The 17,512-nt window shown below is 37.5% G+C and overlaps 1 protein-coding gene across 1 annotated transcript in view; it reads left to right on the top strand.

Moving 5' to 3' along the window:
* OPHN1 (oligophrenin 1) overlaps nucleotides 1–17,512 on the top strand; it is a 578,606-nt gene that overhangs the window by 219,735 nt on the left and 341,359 nt on the right. The window contains exon 5 of the mRNA XM_018043623.1: nucleotides 15,125–15,196. Coding sequence (XP_017899112.1) covers nucleotides 15,125–15,196 — 72 coding nt within the window. The remainder of the gene's footprint in view (nucleotides 1–15,124; nucleotides 15,197–17,512) is intronic.

Here is a 17,512-nt window from a genome sequence, read left to right on the forward strand (position 1 = left end):
CAATATTCTTGCCTGAAAAATTCCCCATGTTGAGGAGCCTCATGGGCTACAATCCAAAGGGTTACAGAGAATTGGACACACTTATGCACTGGCATAAGATCTTGTAGGAGTTTTATAATTATGTTATACATTTAGGTCTATAACCCTTTTGAACTAATTATTTTTTGTTTGTTTTCTTTTTAAAAAATTTATTTATTTTTAATTGAAGGGTCATTGCTTTATATAATTTTATTTTCTGTTAAACATCAGCAAGAATCAGCCATAAGTATACCCACATCCCCTCCCTCATGGATGTCCCTCCCATCTCCCTCCTGATCCCACCCTTCTAGATTGTCACAGAGCCCCTGTTTGAGTTTCCTGAGCCATACAGCAAATTCCCATTGCCTATCTATTTTACATATGGTATTGTAAGTTTCCATGTTACTCTCTCTGAATCTTACCCTCTCCCTCCTCCCCTCCCCTCATGTCCATAAGTCTGTTCTCTATGTCTGTTTCTCCATTGCTGCCCTGAAAATAAATTCATCAGTACCATCTTTCTAGATTCCATATATATGCCTTAGTATATGATATCTATATTTCTCTTTCTGACTTACTTCACTCTGCTTAATAGGCTCTAGGTATGTCCACATTATTAGAACTGACTCAAATGCATTCCTTTTTATGGCTGAGTAATAGTCCATTGTATATATGTACCACAGCTTCTTTATCCTTTCATCTGTCAATGGATATCTAGGTTGCTTCTATGTTCTAGCTATTGTAAATAGTAGTGCAGTAAACATTGGGATACATGTGTCGTCTTCAATTTTGGTTTCCTCAGGTTATATGCCTAATAATGGGATTGCTCAGTCATGTGGTGGTTTTATTCCTGGTTTTTAAAGGAATCTCCATACTGTCTTCCACAGTGGCTGTATCAATCTACATTTCTCCACACCCTCTCTAGCATTTATTGTTTATAGACTTTTTGATGATGGCTATTCTGACTGGTGTGAGGTGGTATCTCATTGTTGTTTTGATTTGCATTTCTCTAATAATGAGTGATGTTGAGCATCTTTTCACGTCTTTATTAGCTATCTGTATGTCTTCTTTGGAGAAATGTCTCTTTAGGTCTTTCCCCCACTTTTTGATTGGGCTGTTTGTTTTTCTGGTATTGAGTTATATGAGTGGATAGTATATTTTCAAAATTAATTCTTTGTCAGTTGTTTCCTTTGCTATTATTTTCTCCCATTTTGAAGGGTTGTCTTTTCACCTTGTTTTCAGCTTCCTTTTCTATACCAAAGCTTTTAAGTTTAATTAGGTCCCGCTTGTTTACCTTTATTTTTATTTCTGTTACTCTAGGAGGTGGGTCATAGAGGATCTTGCTTTGAGCGTGTTTTCAAGTATTGTGCCTGTATTTTCCTCTAAGAGTTTTATAGTTTCTGGTCTTATATTTAGGTTTTTAATCCATTTTGAGTTTATTTTTGTGTATGGCATTCAAAAGTGTTCTAATTTCATTGTTTTACATGTAGCTGTCCAGTTTTCCCAGCACCACTTTTTGAAGAGGCTATCTTTGCCCGATTGTATAGTCTTGCCTCCTTTGTCAAAAATAAGATACCCATTGGTGCATGGGTTATCTCTGGGCTATCTAGCTTGTTCTATTGTTACATATTTCTGCTTTTGTGCCATTGTCATACTGTCTTGATGACTGTAGCTTTGTAGTATAGTCTGAAGTCAGAAAAGTTGATTGCTCCAGCTCCATTCCTCTTTCTCAAAACTGCTTTGGGTATTTGGGCTTTTTTTGTGTTTCTGTATGAATTGTGAACTTTTTTGTTCAAGTTCTGTGAAAAATGCCATTGGTAATTTGATAGGAAACACATTGAATTTGTAAATTGAATTTGGTAGTATAGTCATTTTCACAATGTAGATATTCTTACTCAGGAACATGGAATATCTCTCCATCTGTTTATGTCATCTTTGATTTCATTCATCAGTATCTTATAATTTTTGATATACAGTTCTTTTGTCTCCTTAGGTAGGTTTATTCTTAGATATTTTATTCTTTTTGTTGCAATGGTGAATGGGATTGATTCCTTAATTTCTCTCTCTGATTTTTCATTGTTTCTGTATAGGAATGCACGTCATTTCTGTGTATTGACCCTGTATCCCACGACTTTGCTACATTCACTGATTAGCTCTAGTAATTTTCTGATGGTTTCTTTTGGCTTTTCTATGTATAGTATCATGTCATCTGCAAACAGTGAGAGCTTTGCCTCTTCTTTTTGATCCGGATTCCTTTTATTCCTATTTCTTCTCTAATTGCCATAGCTAGGCAAAATTATGTTGAATAATAGTGATGAGAGTGGACACCCTTGTCTTGTTTCTTATCTTAGAGGGAATGCTTTCAGTTTGTCATCACTGAGAATGTGTGCTGTGGGCTTATCATATGTGATCTTTACTATGTTGAGGTAGGTTTTTTCTTTGCCCATTTTTGGATGCATTTTAATCATAAATTGGTGCTGAATTTTGTGAAAGACTTTTTATGTATCTATTGAGATTATCATATGGTTTTTATCTTTTAGTTTTTTAATATAGTGGATCACATTGATTGATTTGTGTATATTGAAGAATCCTTACATCCCTGGAATAAATCCAACTTGGTCATGGTGTTTTTAATGCTTTTTAATGTATTGTTTAATCCTGCTTGCTAGAATTTTGTTGAGGAGTGAATCTATGTTCATCAGTGATATTGACCTGAAGTGTTCTTTTTTTGTGTGTTGCCTTTGCCTGATTTTGTTATCATGGTGATTTTGGACTTGTAGAATGAGTTTGAATGTGTTCCTTCCTCTGCAACTTTTTGGAATAGTTTCAGAAAAATAGGCATTAGTGCTTCTTTAAATGTATGATAGAATTCTCCTGTGAAGCCATCTGCCCCTGGGTTTTTGTTTCCTGGGAAAGTTTTGATCACAGTTTTGATTTCAGTATTTGTAATTGCCTTGTTCATAATTTGTATTTCTTTCTGATTCAGTCTTGAGAGGTTGAACTGTTCTGATTATCTGTCCATTTCCTGTAGGTTGTCCATTTTATTAGCATATAATTGCTCATAATATTCTCTTATGATCCTTTGTATTTCTGTGTTGTCTGTTGTGACCTCTCCTTTTCATTTCTATTTTTTAATTTGATTTTTCTCCCTGATTTTCTTGCTGAGTCTGGCTAGTAAATTGTCAATTTTGTTTATCTTCTCAAAGAACCAGCTTTTAGTTTTATTAATCTTTACTTGATTCCTTCATTTCTTTGTCATTTATTTCTGCTCTTATCTTTATTATTTCTTTCCTTTTGATTAATTTGGGGTTTCTTGTTCTTCTTTCTCCAGCAGCTTTCAATGTAGAATTAGGTTGTCTATTCAATGTTTTTCTTGTTTCCTAAGGCAGGATTATATTACTATAAACTTCCCTCTTAGAACTGATTTTGCTGAACCCCATAATTTTTGGCTCATCATGTTTTTGTTTTCATTTGTGCTAGGAATCTTTTTATTTCCATTCTTATTTCTTCAGTAACATCTTCGTTATTTAGTAATATATTGTTTAATCGCTGTGAGTTTCTAGTCTCAGCGTTGTGGTCAGAGAAGATACTTGATACAATTTCAATTTTCATAAATTTACTGAGGCTTGATTTGTGGCCCAAGATATGGTCTATCCTGAAGAATGTGCCATATGCACTTGAGAAGAAAGTATATCCTACATTTGGATGTAAAATCCTGAAGATATCAATTTGGTCCATTGTGTTTCCTTATTGATTCTGTTTTGATGATCTGTCCATGGGTATAAGTGAGGCGTTTAAGTCCCCTACCATCACTGTGTTGCTGTCAATTTCCCCTCTTATGCTTGTTAGTGTTTCCCTTCTGTATTGAGGTGCTCCTGTGTTGGGCGCATACATCTTTACAATTGTTATGTCTTCTTGGATTGATCCCTTTATCATTATATCCTTGATCATTATGTCTTTCTTTGCCTCCTGTAATAAGTCTGTCTTGTCTGAATGAAGGATTTCCACTCCAGCTTTCTTTTGGTTTCCATTCTCGTGGAATATCTTTTTTCATGCTTTTATTTTCTTCCTTTTACTTTAGGTCTGAAGTTGGTCTCTTGTAGACAACATATATATGAGTCTTGTTTCTATATCCATTCAGCCATTCTGTATTTTTTGATTTGTGCATTGCATGTTCCTATTGGCATTTTCTTAATTGTTTTGGGTTTGTTTTTGTAGGTCTTTCCTTTCTCTTGTGTTTGCTGGTTATGTAAGTCCCTTTAGTATTTGTTATAAGGCTGGTTTGGTGGTGCTAAACTCTCTGAACTTTGGCTTGTCTGTGAAGCTTTTGGTTTCTCCATCAATTCTGAATGAAATCTTTGCCAGGTATAGCAATCTTGGTTGTAGTTTTTTTTTTTTTTCTTTCAGTACTTTAAATATATCCGTTTCTGCTAAACGATCTGCTGTTTATCATGTGGGTTTTCCCTTGTATGTTGCTTTTCCCTTGCTGCTTTTAGTATTCTTTCTTTGTGTTCAATCTCTGTTAGCTTGATTGATATGTATCTCAATGTGTTTCTCCTTGGGTTTATCCTCTAAGGGACTCTCTGTGATTCTTGGACTTGATTGACTATTTCCTTTCCCATGTTGGGGAAGTTTTCAACTATAATTTCTTCAAAAATATTTCTCAGTGCCTTTCTTTCTTTCCTTCTTACTCTGGGACACCTATATTTCAAATATTGGTGCATTTATTGTTGTCCCAAATGTCTCTGAGAATATCCTCAATTCTTTTCATTCTTTTTCCTTTATTCTGCTCTTCAGCAGTTATTTCCACCATTTTGTCCTCCAGCTCACTTATCCATTCTTCTGCCTCAGTTATTCTGCTATTGTTTCCTTCTAGAATATTTTAACTTCAGTAATTGTGTTAGTCATTATCTGTTTGTTTATTCTTTATTTTTTTCTACATCCTTGGTGATTATATTAACTGTGTTGTTCCTTGCATTTTCTCCATTCTATTTTCAAGTCTTTGGAACATCTTTACTGTCATTGTTCTGAATTCCCTTCCAAGTAGATTGCCTATTTCCTCTTCATTTATTTTTTCTTGTGAGTTTCTACCTTATTCTTTCATTTGTTTTCTATTCCTCTTTCTTTCCATGCTTTTTTCTAACTTGCTCCATTTGAAGTCTCCTTTTCACAGGTTTTATAATTGTATTCCTTCTTCCTTTTGGTTTTTGCCCTTGGAGAGAAAGGTTGGTTGAGTGGTTTGCATTGACTTTTTGTTAGGGGTGACTTGTGCCTGTGTTCTAGTTAGAGGAGATCAAGCAGATCAAGCAGGTAATTACAGAAATAATGGGACACATACATACTTCCACATACACAGTTATAACCAAAATATTCTAAAGAAAAGAGTACAGGTGACTGACTTAGTAAACAAGGGAAACCAAAGTTGATAATGACCAATTGAAAGCAGAGCTCACTAATGTTCAGTATTTAAAGCTGAGCCTGGGCAGAGTGCTATCTGGGGAATAAAGCAAAGATAGCACAACAATTTAAATTACATGATGAAAAAAAAAAGAGTGAGGGAAGGAAAAAAGGGAGAAGAGAAAGAGAAAAGAAAGAGGAGAAGGGAGAGAAAAGAGAAAGGAAGGGCATGAAAGAGAGGGTAAATAAAAGAGAAAAAAATAGCAAAGCAAAGATAAATAGAGACATGTGACAAAGGTTTATATATATTCAGGAATAGCTACAGCTGATAAAGAAGTTTAAGAAAGCAGTCAAATATATAAAAAACAAAATCACAAAAATCACAAAAAAATGGTGAAAAAAATCTTAAAAAGAATTTTTTTAACAAGAAAAACAAAGAGGAAAACTCTACAGCACTGCAAAAGGGTAATGTGAACATGGATGTATGTAGGGGGAATAAACAGTGATTCATAAGGAAAAAATAAAGTTCTCAAGATGGTAGTTCTTCTTGTTTGTGGAGTCTGCCCCCATAGATGGGGTTGGATTAATGTCATGTGATGTTTTCCTGGTTGTGGGAGCTTGTGCCTGTGTTCTTCTGGTTGATGGAGCTGAACCTCGTCTCTCTGAAGGGCAGTGCAGTGAACGTTATTCGGTTTGGGGGGTGTCTGTCGGTTCAGTATACCTTTGGACAATCCTTCTGGCTTTGTCAGTGTCAGACACATCTATTTCCACAGCCGTTTCAAAGTGGCCCTCTCAGGATAATTTTACTGTCACCAGCCCCCTACTTGTCCTTGGAATCTTCGCTGGTGCTTCTGTTTCCTGGTCTTGCCTTGGATTGCAGACCAAAGCTTGCCAAGTCGGGGCCTGTATGGATCTTTCTCTGCTCCCTGACCCTTCCCTTTGTATCACGGAGATGTGTATGGGCTTCCCTCAGTCCCCTGAAGTTGCCCTATATGTCACAGGGCTTGTGTGCATTTGCTTGCTTGGTTTACTGGACTCACCCTCTATGTTGCAGATATTGTGTGCACTTGTCTCAGGCCCACTCTCTGCGTGGAGCGGGTGAGGGGGGGACCTGTGTGCACTTGTCCTGTCTCACTGGGCCTGCCCTCTATGTCGCAGGGCTTGTGTGTTCTTTTGGATCCCCAGTCCTGCTCTCTATGCTGTGAGGTTTGTGTGTGTTACAGAGGTTTGTATGCCACACCTCTCTTGGCACCCTGGGCCCACTCTCTGTACCACAGGGCTTCTGTGGGCTTGTTTCAGTTCCCTGAGCCCATTGGTTGGGACCACAGTCTGTGAGCTGTCTATGGGCTGAGAAGTGCAGCCTTCTCTGTTCTCCGACCTCTAAGTGTCTGCTTTGTCCAGCCTTCTGAGATTGTGCAGATACCCCTCCCCACAATGAGGTTGCCTCCCAGCTCATGGCAACTGCCCCTGTTTCCGAATTCCCTCCCTCCCTCTCTCAGTGCACAAGCTCCCGTCCAGATGTTCTGTGCCTTTTCCCTTTTTATATCTCCATCTTCTCTCCTACCTCATTCCAGGGAGCTTAGCCTGCCCCCTGGAGGCCTGTATGTCTCCATTTTCTCTCCTACCTCATTCCAGGGAGCTTAGCCTGCCCCCTGGAGGCCTGGGGTCTTCTGCTGTCGCCTACAGGTTGCATTGTAGGAGTTGTTCCATATCTTATTGAGTTTTTGATGTATTTGTGGGGAGGCTGACCATCTCCCTATCTTACTCCTCTGCCATCTTTTTCTGGCCCTTTTCCCCTTTTGAGCTAATTCTTGAGAAACTGTAGATTGTCTCCAGATTTTTTTTTTTAAATGTGGATATCTGGTTGTTTCATCACTATTTCTGAAAAGACTGTCCTTTTTCTGTTGAATTACTTTAGCTTCTTTGGCAAAGATCAATAGATTATTTTTGTGTGAATCTATATCTGGGCTCTGTTCTCTTCCACTGGTCTATTTGTCTATTTCTTCAGCAATATTATACATTTTTTTGCAAAGTTAAAAAATATTGAAATATAGTTAATTTAAATATTGTGTCAGATATATGTTGCTCTTGTTTAGTCACTTAGTCATGTCTGAATCTTTTGTGATCCCATGGACTGTAGCCTGTCAAGCTCCTTTGTCCATGGGATTTCCCAGGCAAGAGTCCTGGAGTGTATTGTTATTTCCTTCTCCAGGGGATCTTCCTGAATCAGGGACTGAACCCGTCTTCTGTATTGCAGGTGGATTCTCTATTTCCAAGCCACTGGGCAAGCCCATAATTCAGATACATATATATTAAAATTATTTTCCATTATCAGATATTACAAGATGTTGAATATAGTTCCCTGTGCTATACAGTAAATCCTCATTGCTTATCTATTTTAGGTATAGTAGTTTGTTTGTGTTAATCCTATCCCCTTGGTAACTGTAAATTTACTTTTTATGTCTGTGAGTGTGTTTCTGTTTTGTATATAGATTCACTTGTATTATTTTTTAGCTTCCACATGTAAATGATATTATATGATACTTGTCTGACTTACTTCACTTAGTATGGTTATCTTTAGGTCCATCCCTGTTGTTGCAAATGGCAATATTTCATTGTATGAATCTATGTTTATATATACATATATGTGTATATTTTTATACACATATATATGTATACACATTTATATGTATGTATATATAGTGTATATATATACCACATGTGTATGGGCTTCCCTGGTGGCTCAGACAGTAAAGAATCTGACTGCAATGTGGGAGCCCTGAGTTCGATCCTGAGTTGGGAAGAACCCTTGGAGGAGGGCATAGCAACCCACTTCACTCTTCTTGCTTGGAAAATCCCCATGGACAGAGGAGCCTGATGGGCTACAGTCCATGGGCTTGCGAAGAGTCAGACATGATTTAGCGACTAAGCACAGAATGAATATATATATATATATATATATACACGATATGTGTAAGATGTGATATATATATCACATCTTCTTAAGCCAAACATGTGTTGATGGGCACTTGGTTGTTTCTGTGTCTTGGCTGTTGTAATAGTGCTGCTATGTACATTGGGGTACATGTATCTTTTGGAATTAAATTCTCATTTTTTTGGATATATCCACAGGATTGTGATTGCTAGATCATATGGTAGCTCTATTTTTAGTTTTTTAAGGAACCTCCATACTGTTTTCCATAGTGGATGCACCACTTCATATTCCCACAAACTGTGTAAGGGTTCCCTTTTCTCTGTATACTCTTTAGTATTTATTATTTGTAGAATTTTTAATGATGACCATTCTGACCAGTGTGAGGTGATGTTGTTCACTTGCCCCCTTGTGTCTGACTCTTTGTGACCCCATGGACTGTAGCACATCAAGTCCCCCGGTCCCTCACCATCTCCCAAAATCTGCCCAAGTTCATGTCCATTGCATTGGTGATGTCATCCTGCCATCTCATCCTCTCATGCCCTTTTCTCCTTCTACCCTCAATCTTTCCCAGCATCAGGGTCTTTTCCAATGAGTCAACTGTTCACATCAGATGACCAAATTACTGGAAATTCAGCTTCAACATCAGTCCTTCTAAATGAGTATTCAGGGTTGATTTCCCTTAAGATTAACTAGTTTGATCTCCTTGCTGTCCAAGGAACTCTCAAGAATCTTCTCCAGCACCACAGTTGAAAGTGAAAGTGACTCAGAGTGTCTGACGCTTTGCGACCCTGTGAACTGTAGCCCACGAGGCTCCTCAGTCCATGGGATTCTCCAGGCAAGAATACTGGAGTGGGTTGCCATTTCCTTCTCCAGGGGATCTTCCCGACCCAGGGATCAAACCCAGGTCTCCCACATTGCAGGCAGACGCTTTAACCTCTGAGCCACCAGGGAAGCACTACAGTTGGAAGGCATCAATTCTTCAGTGCTCTGCTGTCTTTATGGCCCACCTCTCACAACCGTACATGACCATTGGGAAGGCCATAGCCTTGACTATATGGACCTTTGTCAGCAAAATAATGTCTCTGCTTTTCAACACACTGTCTAGGTTTGCCATTGTTTTCCTGCCAAGAAGCAAACGTCTTCTGATTACATGGCTACAGTCACCATCTGCAGTGATTTTAGAGCCCCCAAAGAAAAAATCTGTCATTGCTTCCACTTTTTGCCCTTCTATTTACCATGAAGTAATGGAGCTGGATGCCATGATCTTAGTTTTTTTTAATATTTAGTTTTAAGCCAGCTCTTTCACTCTCTTCCTTCACCCCCATCAAGAGAGTTTTTAGTTCCTCTTTGCTTTCTGCCATTAGAATGGTATCATCCAGATATCTGAGGTTGCTGATCTTTCTCCCACCTATCTTGATTCCAGCTTACAACTTATCCAGCTTGGCATTTCTCATGATGTGCTCAGCATATGGATTAAACAAGCAGGGTGACAGCAGACAGCCCTTTTGTACTTCTTTCTCAATCTTGAACCAACCAGTTATTCCATACAGAGTTCTAACTGTTGCTTCTTGACTTGCATATAGGTTTCTCAGGAGACAGGTAAAATGGTCTGGTATTCCCATCTCTTTAAGAGCTTTCCACAGTTTATTATGATCCACACAGTCAAAGGCTTTTGTGTAGTCGATGAAACAGAGGTAGATGTTTTTCTGGCATTCCCTGGCTTTCTCTATGATCCTGCGAATGTGTGAGGTGATACCTCGTGGTTTTGATTTGCATTTCTCTAATTATTTAGTGATATTTAGTACCTTTTCATGTGACTGTTGACCATCTATAGTTCTTTGGAAAAATGTCTATTTAGATCTTTTGTCTAGTTTTTAATTTTTAAATATTAAATTGTGTGAGCTGTTTGTATATTTTGGCTATTAACTCCTTATTATTCACATTGTTTGCAAATAATTTCTTCTATTCTGAAGGTTGTTTTTTCAGTTTGATGATTTCTTTGCCATACAAGAGCTTTTAAGTTTCATTACATCTCACGTTTATTCTTGCTTTTATTTATTTTGTTTTCAGAGACTGAGCTAAGAAAACATTGCTGAGTTATGTCAGAGAATGCTTTGCCTATGTTCTCTTCTAGAATTTTTATGGTATCATGTCTTATATTTAGATCTTTCTTCCATTTTGAGTTCGTTTTTATATAGAGTGTGAGGGGTGTTCTAATTTCATTGATTTACATGTAACTGTCCAGCTTTTCCAACACCGCTTATTGAAGAGACTATATTTTATCCACTGTATATTCTTCTTGCATCCTTTCTTATAGTTTAATTTACTATGTGTCTGTAGATTTACTTCAGGGCTCTCTATTCTTTTCTTGTTGTTGTTGTTCAGTGGCTAAGTTGTATCTGACTCTTCGTGACCCCCGTGAACTGCAGCATGCCAGACTTCCCTGTCCTTCAGTATGTCCTGGACTTTGCTGAATCTCATGTCCATTGAGTCAGTGATGCCATCCAACATCTCATCCTCTGTCACCCCCTTCTCCTCCTGCCTTCAGTCTTTCCCAACATTAAGGTCTTTTACAATGAGTTGGCTGTTTGCATCAGGTGTCCAAAGTATTGAAGCTTCAGCTTCAGCATCAGTCCTTCCAATGAATTGATATTCCTTTCTATTGATCTGCATTTGTGCCAATACCATGCTGTTTGGATAATTGTAGGTTTGTAATGTTGTCTTAAGTCTGGGTGAGTTATGTCTCTAGCTTTGTTCTTTTTCCTCAGGATTGTTTTGGAAATTCTGAAACTTTTGTCTATTATATGTTCTAGCTCTGTGAAAAATGTTATGGACCAACACCACACTATCTTGATTTAATGTAACTTTGTAAATAAATTGTGAAGTAGGGTAGGAACTTTAGAACCTGTTTATCAATATCCACAAAATAAATTGCTGGGATTTTGGTAATATGTTGAATCTACAGATTAAGTTGGGATAAACTAACATCTTAAAAATATTGTCTTACTATGCATGAGCATCAATTATCTCTTCATTATTTATACCTTCTTTGATTTCTTTCATCAGAGTTTTATAGTTCCCTCCTATTAGATTTACTTTTTTGGATATATTTTTTTGTGAACTATTTTAACAGTTGAAAAAAACAACAACAAAAAAAACCAAAAAAGTCTAGACCCATACCAGCAGTGTCACCTGGAAAAATTGGTAGAAATGCATGTCTTTAGCCACACTCCAAAGTTGTTTGAGACTTAAATATGGAAGTACCTATGTTGTTCAATATTTATTTTTATTAGGAGCATGTGGTTGAATTGGAAGCAATGTAAAGGACCACAAAATGGTCTATCTTCCCTGTCATTAGATGACTTTCTATTGGCAGCTCAGTTTTGTTAAACCCATTTATTCTGATAGCAAGAGCTCTTTAATCTTCCTGCTTCAACAGGAAGTAATCACTCTTCCTGCTTCAATAGGAAGTAATCACTCTTCCTTTTCAACAGTGTGATTTCTCAGAATACTGCTACCATTTTATCTCAGCTCCTGGAGAGTTAGGATTGAAAGCAGGGCCTTTAAGCAGGGAAATAATTGCTGTGCCAATAACGTGGTTGTTGACTTCACACTAATCACTTTATTTCTTCTAGTCTCCCTTTTTTCTAGAGTGAGAAAATACTTCCCACCTCCCAAGTTTGTTGTATATACATTGAATGATAAAATGAATATGGAAGTGTTGCATAAATAGAAAAAACACCAATCATATAAATGTTTCTAATTATCTTTTGTTACCTAAAAGATTAGGCTTGTGGAAATGTGACTTTGGGAATTTTCTTCATTTAAGAAATTTGCTTTTGAAAAGATACTTAAGAGTTCAATATGGGTAGTCTTCCTGGAGCCTATTAGATGCCCCACTAGTTTAATGTTTTCTTCTATCACAAGAGTTTTTGGACTGCTACAAATTTGATCTCAAAGACATTCACCCCCATTTCATTCAGATGTCACTAGAAATGTCATCTGTACAGCTCTTAAGCTCTATTTGTTTCTTGACCTCTTCTATTGATCCCAAAGCTCTAAAATATGCACCTTTTAAGATGTTTTCCTCACCATTCTTCTGGTTGTTTTCCACAGGACTAGCTAATTTTCTTCTGTCTTTAATTATAGTGTGCTCACTCAATTCTTCAATCATATATTGAGTGTTGGCTTCCCATTTCCTATTTAATTCCAGGAATGCTGCTGTGAAGGTAGGGCTAAATGAAGGCCTTTTACAACATGCCAGGAATTTATTGCTTGACTGCATCTCTTTCATCTCCTGGAAGTGTAGTAAAAGTACTTGTGTACCTCAGTATGGTAGCTGTTAAAGAGCTTTTTATCATTTCTCTAAGAGGAGGCCAAAAAAAGCTTTAGTAGAAGAAGGAGGAAGATCACAATCCTAGCATGTGACAACTGCAAATATTTAGTCATTCTCATAAACAAGTTTTAATATGTGGAAGAAACTATGGGGAAAACAAACAAAGAGAAGCCTTTATTTTTTAACAAGTACAGTGGAGGAGGTAGTAGTACCTCTGAAAGTGTCCTTTAAAAATCTCGATAACAGACTTTCTCTATAATTAAAGATAGGAGGCTTGGCTAGGTGCCATTCTGACTCTGAAGGGAACTCTATTGGCAACGGTAAGGTCTGTTTTTGAGGACTGCAAAAAATGAACTTAAACAGTGTACTTTCGATGCCTTCTTTTTGTAATATGTTAACCATCAAAGACTCATTTACTAATGATCTGTTGCTACATAACACCCTATTCTAAAACTTATCAAGTTAAACTAAAACTATTTAATTTTATTTCATGTTTTTTTGGGGGGGTCGGGAATTCAGACAGGGATCACCTGGGAGATTCTTCTGCTCTATGTGGTGGCATTCACTTGGGATATGGGGTGGTATGGAAGATTAAAAAATAGCTTCATTTACATATCTAACTCCTTAGTGAGATGACTGGAAGCCTGAACTCAGCTGAACTACTGACAAGAACGTCTACATTTGACCCTTCTAGCTTGGTAGTGGCAGGATATTTCAACTTCTTATACTGTGGCTCAGTTCTTATGAGGACTATTCCAAGGCAAGCAAGTGGAAGTTACTGGCTTTTTATGACCTAGCCTGAGATGTCATGTAGTATCACTTCTGCTGTATTTTGTTGGTTCAGAACAGGAACAAACTCACTTGTATTCAAGGTAGAGGGAATAGAGGCCTTTCTTCTCAGTGGGAGGAGCATCATAGAATTGGTGGCCATGCTTTAAAACTTCCACTGTAGTAAAGAAAAAAAATTACTCCCTGTATGTGATCTGTGACACCAAAGATTAGTTTATTTCCAGGTGGGTACACAAAGTTGATAGCACATAATTCACAATCCATGGAAAAGTAGCATGTATTAGGCAAGAGAGACAGGCTGGTACTTTTAGTGAGAATATTATTGTTTTCAATTGAAGATAGTCATGGAGCTTTCATTGGATGAGAGTTTGCCCATTTATTTGAACCTTAAATCATACCTGGTTGCAAAATAAGAGGTCCTGCTTGTAGGACCTGAATGCAATATGTATTAATGCTTCAACTTGCCTTGCTCTTTGTTGATAGTTTAAAAATTGCTTCTTAGTTTGGAAAATAAGAGGTTCCCTGATAGCTCAGTTGGTAAAGAATCTGCCTGCAATGCAGGAGACCTGTGTTTGATTTCCGGGTTGGGAAGATCCCCTGGAGAAGGGAAAGGCTACCCACTCTAGAATTCTGGCCTGGAGAATTCCATGGACTGTATAGTTCATGGGGTTGCAAAGAGTCGGACACGACTGAGCGACTTTCACTTTTGGAAAACATAGGACTGGTCAAAACTGGCTTTCTAGTCTGTCTTCTGTTTTTGTTATAAAGATATTTCTTGTCTTACTGATACTTCAGTCTCATCAGATAAGGAAACTAGTCCCTCTTTTTTTTTTCTTGCCTTGTAATAGATCAAAATTAAAGCATAGCTAACTAGCACCTCTGAAAAAACAAACCCTGCTTGTTGCATTGGATAGATGCAAATTCCCAAGAGGTTTATATGACCAACAAAGCTTTGTATATCTCTGCCTTCCCAGTGTACAAGGGCTTCGGTTTGGCAATGATGTTTTTAATTTCCAAAACCAATATTGCCAATATTTTTAGTATGTGGAAAGGCTGTTCCTGTCAGGTTCTGAGCGTACAGTTACGTCTTTTGAGGGCCTGGTCCAGTATTCTCTGTGATGCTGTAATAAATTCCTAGTTCTGAGGGAAATGTTCTGGCTTTATGACAAACCAGGGCAGGGCTAGAAAACAGTTTATACTGGGATATTTCCTGGTGCTATTACTATTAACTCATTTGCTTCCCATGAAATGATTTGTACTTGGTGCAATTGCCCTTTTCATGTGTTTTTGCATTCCCCTTTTTGTCTCTTTTCCACATATACTTCAGGCTTCCTGTGTCTGTTTCTGGTCATAACTCTGGATATTTATCAATTGAAAACTCAGATCATACTACCAGTAAAGTTACAGAGAAAGGCCCCTAATGTTTCCTTTCTCATTTTCTCTGAAAGCATTGGATTTTGAAAGACCAATATGGGAAAACAGTAACAAAACCCAACAAACCAGCAAACTAGTTAACATTTTGCACCAGGTAACATTTTGCGCTAATACACATTGTTGGTGTATTATAAGGAAATATTCTAGTAACAATGAATCTTGAATCTGAACCTTGCTAATTTGAAAGTTATTTTGTGTGTTTTTTTCTTTTTCCCTAGGTACACAATGCTAGTGATTTGCTGATCAAACCCCTGGAAAATTTCCGGAAGGAACAAATAGGCTTCACAAAGGTACATTTTCTCTATGTGTGTAGATATATATATATATATATATATATATATATATATATATTTTATAGCATGTGGATAGTTGTTTGGGCTACCACCCTTCACCCTTCAAGCTTGAGGAGGATTCATCTCTATAAGAAAACTTATCAGAAAGTGAGAAAATCTGGATTTGGCTCCTGACTGTGCTTCCAGCTACCTCTGTAACTGTGGACAAGATACTTCTCCTTTTGGAGCTTCAGATTCTCCATATGGCAAATGGGGAACTTGATAATAATAGATATTATTTAAAGATGACTTACTATGTGCCAAGCCCTGGGCTAGGTGTTTTACATTCATTCTCTTAATCACAACAAACCTGTGAGGTTCTGATATTATCCCCATTTTACAAATAAGGAAACTGAAGTTTGAACAAGATTAATAACATGACCAAAATTATTGTGATGTAATTAGTAACTGACAGTCACTGAGATTTAAAACTGAGGATCTATTTAGCTTCAAATCCCACATTCTTTCCATTAAACTATACTGTCTATATCTGTGCTATCCAATATGGTAGCCAAAAACTATATAAAGAAAACAAAATTAGTTTCTCAGACATGCTAGTCACATTTCAAATGCTTAATGAGTCACATGTGGCTAGTGGCTGTTGTATTGGATAGTGCAAACATAGAACATTTCCATTATTATAGAAATTTCTACTTGGCAGCATTGTACCAGATAATGTCAAATTCCCATGAATCTCTCTGATTCCCCAGTGTCTTGTGAAGGGGCCTGAATAACTGTCAAATTTCTTCTTTTTCATGAGAATATTTGGAGAAACTTTATTCATAATAGCCCCCAAACTGGAAATAGCCCAAAGTTCCATCGATGGATAAATTATTGCCAATGAGTTTTCTAAGATACTTCCATGTCCTGTTGTTGTTCAGTTGATAAATTGTGTTCAACTCTTTGCTATCACATGGACTGCAGCCTGCCAGGCTTCCCTGTCCTACACATTCTCCCAGGGTTTGCTCTAACCCATTTCCACTCAGTTGGTGATGCTATCTAATGATCTAATCCTCTGCCACCCACTCTCCTTTTGCCTTCAATCTTTCCCAGCATCAGAGTCTTTTCCAATGAGTTGGCTCTTTGCATCAGGTGGCCAAAGTATTGGAGCTTCCACTTCAGCATCAGCCCTTCCAATGAATATTCAGGATTGATTTCCTTTAAGATTGACTGGTTGATCTCCTTGCAGTTCAAGGAACTCTCGAGTCTTCTCCAACACCACAGTTCAAAAGCATCAAGTCTTCGATGCTCAGATTTCTTTATAGTCTAACTCTCACATCCATACATGAAATGGAAAAACCATAGCTTTGACTAAATGGACCTTTGTCTGCAAAGTGATGTCTCTGTTTTTTACTATGCAGTGTAGGTTTGTCATAGTTTTTCATCCAAGGAGCAAGCATCTTTTAATTTCATGGCTGCAGTCACCATCTGCAGTGATTTTGGCACCCAAGAAAACAAAATCTACCATTGTTTCTACTTTTCCCCCATCTATTTGCCATGAAGTGATGGGACTGGATGCCATGATTTTAGTTTTTTGAATGTTGAGTTTTAAGCCAGCTTTTTCATACTCCTCTTTCATCTTCATCAAGAGATCTTGTTTGTCTTCACTCTCTGCCATTATATTTGTATCATCTGCATATCTGAGGTTGTTGATATTTTCCCTGGCAGTCTTGACTCAGCTTGTGATTCATGCAGCCCAACATTTTACATGATGTATTCTACATATAAGTTAAATAAACAGGGTGACAATATACAGCCCTGTCATACCATCTCCTAGCTATTTCAATGAATATTGGGGTGCAGGTATCTTTTTGAATTCCTTTTTCCTATGGGTATATGCCCAGTAGTGGGATTGCTGGATCATATGGTAGTTCTACTTTTATTAATAGATTTTTATGGAATCTTTATAGTGTTCTGCATAGTGGCTGTGTCATTTTACATTCTCACCAACAGTGTGTGAGGATTCCCTTTTCTCCACACCCTCTCCAGCATTTATTCTTTATAGATTTCTTTGATGATGGCCATTCTGAAGTTTTTGAAGTGATGCCTCATTGTAGTTTTTATTTGCATTTCTCTAATAATTAATGCAGAGTACATCATGAGAAACGCTGGGCTGGAAGAAGCACAAGCTGGAATCAAGATTGCCAGGAGAAATATCAATAACCTCAGATATGCAGATGACACCCCCATATGGCAAAAAGAGAAGAGGAACTAAAAAACCTCCTGATGAAAGTGAAAGAGGAGAGTGAAAAAGTTGGCTTAAAGCTCAACATT

Source organism: Capra hircus (genome assembly GCF_001704415.2).
Source record: "Capra hircus breed San Clemente chromosome X unlocalized genomic scaffold, ASM170441v1, whole genome shotgun sequence".
NCBI classification, from domain to species: Eukaryota; Metazoa; Chordata; class Mammalia; order Artiodactyla; family Bovidae; genus Capra; species Capra hircus.